The 8,417-nt window shown below is 42.2% G+C and overlaps 1 protein-coding gene across 1 annotated transcript in view; it reads right to left on the reverse strand.

The window, feature by feature from the left end:
• Positions 1 to 844: 844 nt before the first annotated feature.
• LOC147018317 (F-actin-capping protein subunit alpha-2-like) overlaps positions 845 to 8,417 on the reverse strand; it is a 100,469-nt gene continuing 92,896 nt past the window's right edge. Inside the window, exon 10 of the mRNA XM_085897864.1 lies at positions 845 to 1,593. Within this exon, the coding sequence (XP_085753990.1) occupies positions 1,456 to 1,593 (138 nt within the window). The 3' untranslated portion in view covers positions 845 to 1,455. The remainder of the gene's footprint in view (positions 1,594 to 8,417) is intronic.

Below are 8,417 nucleotides of genomic sequence, written 5' to 3' on the forward strand. Positions count from 1 at the left end.
TGTATAAATTACAATAAATCAAGTCTGATTTGTGTTAAGTAAGCATGCACAAAACTTAAAAAAATAACTGTGTAAAGACTGTCAAACCTTGATAGCAACCATCATCTCAGGTGGAAAGTCCAACTTCCTTTTAGACACCTTCTGCAGTCAAAAACCAACTACTCATTCATTGTATCTACTATATACTACTATTTGGGTACCCGTCACTGTAATAAAAGAAAGGGGGGGTGGGGGGAAGGGGGAACTATGTTGGGGTTCCAGCACATGTTGCGCATTGAAAACATATGGAGTCATTGCCCTCATGGTGGTGAGCTTTTCCTAGCGGTGGTTTCAGGACGTGTTGGACATTAAAAAGCCATAGTTATTGTCCTCGTGGTGGTTGCCTTTTGCCTGTGGGTTGCGTAACACTGCCTGTCCCCACATCCCAATCCACACTTTATAGCGGCCTTTGGTAGCCTCAAAACAGCCTTCAAGGCCAACTTGTGGTAGCCTAAAACCTTGCCCAGATTCTGAAGTTCCTACATCCAAAAAATTGAGGCCTCCAGGTGCTACTGTTCGGCCATGAAAGAATAACGTACAAACAAAAGAAAACACTATAAATTATTTATATACATACATGTGAAATTTTGCTCCAATTTCTAAAAAAAAAACTTTTGCCTTAATTCTTTGGAATGCAGTTTTCAAGGATCAATGTACAAACATACAGTAGTTAAGTTTTGCAAACAAAGCACGGTGTGCATCGATATAAGATCTGTGAATACGTATGAACTGTGCACCACATTTTTGGAACAAAACTTCACCTCAGCCAAGTTTTATTGTAAATAACCACTCATGTACACAAATATATATCAAAGCAAATAGGGTGTTTATTTGGACAAACGGTGAAGGTGTTTTCAAGTTTGCAAACATGACAGTGTAATTCTGGTTATGCTTGGCGGTGTAAATAGCCAAAAAACATGTTTCAAAAGCAAAATATGAACACAAAAAGTTAAATGTTCATGAAGGACATATCCAATAAAGTGAATTTATTTGCAAGTTGAACTACTTTAGAATTACAAAAGAAAATAGTTAACTCTCCAAGTTTGCTTTGACACATTGTCAAAGCATGCGGAACATTGAATGCCAAGGTATGGTCACTGAATCCGTTAAAGAGAAAAAGGCAGAGACGAGGAGAAAAGAAAAAGAAACCGTCAGATCATGCATTCGTTTTCCATATGCTTGCAGCTTCACATGGAATACATCAAAACCTGAACATATGGATAATACAATGATTTTACAGATTTACAATTACCTCATTTATCTAATCAAGCTCTCAGAAAGTTTATTCCCAGAATTGTTCACCCGAAAGGCAGGGCAGGAAGAGATCCTTGAAGGACCAGGTTGTCGGAGTCGGGGGGCTAGCCAGAAAACCATACCTTGCAGGTGGAGCAGCCAAAATGCAAGCATGCGTGAGCCCTAAGGCTGCAAATCCTTGCCAATTTTATAGCTAAGGATCTTATTCCAGTCGACCTTTGTTCTGGTGACAGGGAGCTGGCGGCGCAGGGCTTTGAACGTCGTGTCAGACATGGTCTGGTAGTTCTCCGAGATCGCCTTCTGCAAAATTCCAATAAAATAACAATGCTCAAAACCTTTCATTGCATTTCATAAATCTTCAGTTTGAGTTTCTCATCACAACCTGCACGTGGCTTCCACATCAAGGCTATTCACACCATACATACTTCCATTGGCCAATGGCACTGGGTAGACAAGCTGTGATGTTGCGTTTTCCCTGATTGAAACAACGACTAGCATTGGGCACCATAGCCATTCGACATCAAGTATACATCAAGTTCATTTGTTTTAAAAATAAATTGAAGACTTGGCACACATTTTTAAGAACAGTCGTATCTGAAGTTTCTAAATGTATAAACATTTGGGGAGTTGACTCACAATACCCAAGATTCACCAGCATGGGAAGTAGGAGTCACAGAGGACTTATTAATGTACTGGTTACAGCCCAATTACTGCCCAGTGGAATTTTCCACCCCAGGCTGCTGAATTCAGCAGCAAAATATCAGTGTAAAGTGTTGTCAGCCAAAAACAACGATAGCTGTAGTCAGGACAATAATAAAAACATACCTCTTTTGTCATCATACAAGTCACAAAAGGAACTAAAGAATTATTTTTTTTGTAAAAGAAGTAAAATTAAAAATCTTTGAGATGGTTCATACAGGTATCAACAACACACAAATGTTATGCAACAGTTTTACCCTTTATTTTTCAGAGGGCTTGGTCATATGATGGCATTCGTCCAGACGGATCGATCCATTTGCATCAGTTTCGTGCAAGCCCAAACATTCCAAATCTTTGACAGTTTCAATACAAATCTTTTAAGGACGTCTTCTTGGCTTTTTTTCCTTCTACCATGAGCTTTATTGTTATTTAAAGCTTCATCTCTTGACCTGCATTGCACATGACCAAAATAACCAAGAGTGCTCTTCTAAAGTTCTTCTTCACTTGTATTGATTTTTTCAAACGCTTCCTGATTTCTTAGCTCAGAATTCTTTCAGAGACAATCTAGTGATCCATCATGTCATTCTTGGCTCTGTTCTTTCCATTATTTTTAGATTTCAGATCTGCAATTGCCCACATTTTGCTTCCATACATAAACACCAGTCTGCTTCAGGCTTTATAAACTCTAAGCAAGAATAAAATTGCTAATTTTAGCACACAAATAGCGATCTGCGTGGGTGGTGATGGAAGTAGGAGTAGATTTTTAAAATTACCTGAGATGGTGGTTCATCCGCCTTGAATAAAAGGAAAAAGTGACATTTCGGGCCTTCCCCTTCGTCGGAGCAAAAGAGAACAATGGGAGAAGAGGTTCAAACAGGAAGACTTTCGCAATTATGTCATCACTGACTGTTGGGGGTGAGGAATGCCAATCAGGCAGAGGTGTATACGACACTTGTGCCGTGGTACTTGGGGTGAAACGTCATGAGAGAAATAGGAAGAACCAGAAAGGGGAGAGAAAGAGAAGACAATGGAAGGGGGTGTGAAGGAAGACATTGGTGAATATTTTCGATGAAAAAAGCTGCTCATGAAACCATCAAAAGTTTTCTTTCAGGTGAAATATCAACCAAGATTCATCCTTCCCCACCCCTTCCCTTTGTCATCTCTTTATCTCCCCCTTCTGGTTCTTCTTCCTATTCCTCTCTACCATACATGTCACTCCTGACGTTTCACTGCAAGGAACACATCACGTGATGTGTACACCAATGCCCGATCGATGTTCTTCACCACCATCACGTCATTGATGGCGTAATTGTGGAAGTCTTCCTGCTTGAAACTCTGTCCCCATTGTACTCAGTTTTGCTCCGACGAAGAGAAAGTACTGAAACATCAGTTTTTCCCTTAATTCAAGGTGGATCAACCTCCATTCCAGGTAATTTTTTATCTACACTTATAAACTCTAACTTTTACAGATAATTAATAGAATGTTTATGTGCCTCATGATACCACTGAGTTGTCTCCACTCATTCCAAGCAGAGTTTATTCTTGATCGAACAGCTGATTCTCCTCCTGATGCCACAGTCATGTCTCAAACATAATAGAAACTGTGCCATTTATTAAATTAAACCCCAACCACAGAAGTATTTTTTTGTTCTTCATCTTTTCCTGAAATTATTGACCCTCATCTTTTACATGCAAAATCCCAGCTTTTGTTACCAAATTTCTTCTGATGACACTACTACACCTCTTGTGACACCATCTATCACAGAGCCAACATGGAATTTAATTCCTTTCAACTTATTTTTTGTGCATATTGAACAAGCCCGTTGGTCACTTTCTTTCCTTTCTCCTTTACCACTCATAACCTTCATTTTATTCATGATGATGTGTAAACGTTTCTTCTCCATTGCACTTTTTCATTTTTGAAACATCTCTTTTGTTGCTTTTTCACTTTCAGCATATTCAATTGCAAGTAATCGGTGTACAATAACTCGTATGCGAACCGCAATCTTTAATTCTTCTTCAATTCTTCCATCACTGCTACAAACAGTACAGGACTTAAAACTGATCCCTGGTGGATTCTTACCTTGACTTCAAACATTTAACTGCATCCCAAGTTGATCTTTACCAAAGTTGTTGTTATGTTATGCATGCCCGTGACTACTTTTATCATTTATTTAGGCATGGACTGCCTTTTGAGAGCCCACTCAACAAATGCTCTTGGTATTCAATCATATACCGGCATTCCTCACTTAACGACCAATTTCCATTCCTACGACTAGGTCATTAAGCGAATTGGTCGATAAGCGAGGATATATTTTGAAATGTTTATATAGTGTACTGTATACTGTAATAAACAGAATAGAGGAAATCAGCTCTAATATACATTACTTAGGTTTGCATACTGTAAATACAGGTAATCGTTTTTATTTATTCTGAATAAAAAAGTTCATTCATTTGCCGTTCCACTTTCGTGAACTTTCGTTCCACTAAAGCTAACCTCTTTACAGTGAACTTCTTTTGTACTTCTTCCATTCTTTCCTCTTCTCCTTCCTCTCCCAAGTGCTGCTGCGCTTCCAACTCTATTAAATCTTTGTTAGTTAGCTCTCCCTCGACATATTCCACTAATTCTTCAATATCTTCCAGTTCAACATCTAAATTAAGCACGTCAGCAAGTTCCACAATTTTTAACCTCTGCCATCGAAGATGGACGGAGGTTACTGTTTTCACCCGTCTGTTTGTTTGTTTGTTTGTGAACAGTATTATGGAAAAACTCCTGGATGGATTTTGACGAAACTTGGTGGGGGGGGATTAGGTATGGTCCAAGGATCATGCCATTACATTTTGGACTTGGTCCAAAATCCAATATGGCCGCTATGGTGGCCATTTTGAAAAAATATTTGAATTTTTGTTTTTGCATTTCTACACGTTTTAAGTGATTTCCAACCCCCCCCCCCCCACCCAAAAAAAAAATTGTTAGAGGAAAAAAACATTTTGCACCTTTTTTTTCAAAATAATTTTGATTTTCTTTTTTGGCATTTCTACATGCGCGTCGATGTAGTTTAGTTTATTCAATCGTGGTTCAGTAGAGTCTGATCCATTTTGACCTACAATGAATAGGATATCAGGTTCACTTAAGTGACCCAGCAGTATCGGCGGCAGAGGTTTTGCACTCTACCGAGTGCTCCCCCTCTAGTTTTATTTATGACATCGACATGTTCGTCTTTGTCAAACCCTTAAAAATTATTCACGAAACGTTTCAAGCATTTTTTCCATATGCCTTGCATACACTTTTCTGTCACTCCCTCCCAAGCTGATTCAATGTTCTTTATGCAGTGTAAAATGTTGTATGATTTCCAAAAGGGTGAGGTGATGCGAGATGAGAAAGGGTGATGTGAGGTGAGATGAGATGCTTGACGCCGAGACGCTGTTTCCACAACCAAAGTTCTCGTACAGCGTACAATACTGACTGGTCGGAGAGCTGGTCGTAGGTCCAGGCAGTCGTTAAACAGGTAGGTCGTTAAGTGAGGAGTGCCTGTATATGCTTGCTCTGCATCAATGAAAACTTGATAGTTTCCTCTTCTTCACCAAATACTGATCTTGACATTGCCTCAAAATAAAATAAAAATCACCTCTTTCGTCATTCTTCACATAAAACCAAAATGGTTGTCAATATACATGGACCCTGACATTCACGGTTCAAACATTCGCAGGATCCGCATATTCGCGGTTGATCATTTGCAACATGCTCCTACATTCACGGGAAATTGCCCTGCATATTCGCGGTTAATAATTTGCGACATGCTCCTACATTCATGGGAAACTGCCCCCCATATTTGCGGGTGATAATTTGCGACATGCTCCTACATTCACGGGAAATTGCCCTGCAGATTCGCGGTTGATAATTTGCGACATGCTCCGACATTCACGGGAAACTGCCCCGCATATTCGCGGGTGATAATTTGCGACATGCTCCTACATTCACGGGAAATTGCCCCGCATATTCGTGGTTCATAATTTGTGACATGCTCCTACATTCACGGGAAACTGCCCCGCATATTCGCGGGTGATAATTTGCGACATGCTCCTCCATTCACGGGAAATTGCCCTGCATATTCGCGGTTGATAATTTGCTACATGCTCCTACATTCACGGGAAATTGCCCTGCATATTCGCGGTTAATAATTTGCGACATGCTCCTACATTCATGGGAAACTGCCCCCCATATTTGCGGGTGATAATTTGCGACATGCTCCTACATTCACGGGAAATTGCCCTGCAGATTCGCGGTTGATAATTTGCGACATGCTCCGACATTCACGGGAAACTGCCCCGCATATTCGCGGGTGATAATTTGCGACATGCTCCTACATTCACGGGAAATTGCCCCGCATATTCGTGGTTCATAATTTGTGACATGCTCCTACATTCACGGGAAACTGCCCCGCATATTCGCGGGTGATAATTTGCGACATGCTCCTCCATTCACGGGAAATTGCCCTGCATATTCGCGGTTGATAATTTGCTACATGCTCCTACATTTACGGGAAATTGCCCGCATATTCGCTGTTGATAATTTGTGACATGCTCCTACATTCACGGGAAATTGCCCGCATATTCGCGGTTGATAATTTGCTACATGCTCCTACATTCACGGGAAATTGCACCGCATAATCGCGGTTGATAATTTGTGACATGCTCCTACATTCACGGGAAATTGCCCTGCGTATTCGCGGTGATTTTTTTTTCATGAGCCATGAGCATAACAGTTCTAAAACATTGTTGCGGTTCTGGAAACCGCATCCCTCCAACACCAATGGCAGCCAACATACAGTGGTCCCCGGTCAGTTATTTCATTAATATACGTTCAAGATTGACCCATTAGACAAGAAGGAAGGGACTAACGGAACAGTGTGTTGTATAAATGTCATAGATATGTCTGATTAAACCTCTGAACTTCATTCCTGTCCTTTTTTTTCTCGATTCCTGAAGTAAATCCAAGCAAGGGGTCCTCCCGTGAGCCAGCAGGCACTACGCTCAGTCACCCATTGGTAACAAACGCAGCCGCGCGCCTGCACAGTGGAACACAAGTCCTCGCGAAAGCCAGCAGGTATTACGCTCGGACACCCATTTGTAAAAACCACGGCCGCACCCTTCCCTTCCTGTAAGAATGCGTCCTCGCAGAAGAAATAGGTATTAAACACCAAACACCAACCCAGTCACCTGAAGGATAACCAGCCTAACGGCACGCTGCAGGAATGCCATGCTGAGGAAGTAGACGGAGCGACACACCTAGTGCTAGCAAATTACAGCTGCACGCGCGGCGCAATCTTTTCAATCCATTTCTGAATTTAATAATTATATCTGTCCTCTTTTCAATCTGAATCTCCATCAAAAAATTATATCTATCTTCTTCTTCAACTCAACCCTACATCTTGTATATTATTTCCGAGTTTGTGGTTTCGTGTCGCGCTATCTTCGACTTTGTTCTGCACTCGAGTAATGCGATATTCGGCTTACATTATCTCAAAGACCATATGAGGTGCATGGTACAAAAAAAAGTAAATAAAATGGTTCTGAAACAGTGAAATCGTATTCCACTAACTGCATTAAAGTAGAATTACTACTGATACTCTGCATCAGTTCCTTTCTCAAACACACCCACCCCAACATGTCGCGCAGAGCACAGGTTATGCTAGTACAATAATTATATCCAAACTTTTCTCTCAATTCCCTGACACAGATCAGGGCTGGCACCATGCACCGCCTTTGATAAATGGCCACGTGCTTAATGGCGGCGGACCCACTTGTAGTCCCAGGATAATTTATTATACAAAGCAGGGCAGGAATAACCCACATCTTATTCGGGTCTGCATGTGTTTACCATAGCATCTTACCGTCGGTCTTTGCTGATAACCGCGGCCACGGGTGTCTCCTGCAGTCGGAAAGCGTCCTCTCACCTCTCCGGCTGGCGAGGCTGCAGCCAGGCAGGGAGCGCTGTACGGCTCGGGCCGCATGGCTTACAGACATGCAGCGCTTTGACAGGCGCTGAACGCCGGTCGCCGTGGACGGCCCGGGAGTTCGGTGCAGGGCGATTTGTGTCACGGTTTTCGGAGCGAGACGATTCTGCAGCTTGGAACCATCTGTCCGGAAGTAAAGTGGAGCTGCTTTCGGTCATGGTGGCTGGGCTGTGTGCTGGCTGGGGCCCAACCCGTTCGCCCGATTCAGGTGACTACATCGCTTTGGGTCGTCGCTCCCACCCGACACCACAGGGTCTATAAAAGGACGGGTCGCGGAGCCACTAGCAGTGTCATTCCTGTCGGCTTGTCCTGCTCGTCCTGGGCTAGTAGTCATCTTTCCTGCACTGCGTTCTCGTCTGCTGGTGGATTTCAGTTGCAGTTCCAGTTCCAGTTCCAGTTTGAGTGCCA

The sequence above is a fragment of the Eptatretus burgeri genome, chromosome 10 (genome assembly GCF_056783735.1).
Source record: "Eptatretus burgeri isolate ZD-2024b chromosome 10, Ebu_testis_v1, whole genome shotgun sequence".
Taxonomy (NCBI): Eukaryota; Metazoa; Chordata; class Myxini; order Myxiniformes; family Myxinidae; genus Eptatretus; species Eptatretus burgeri.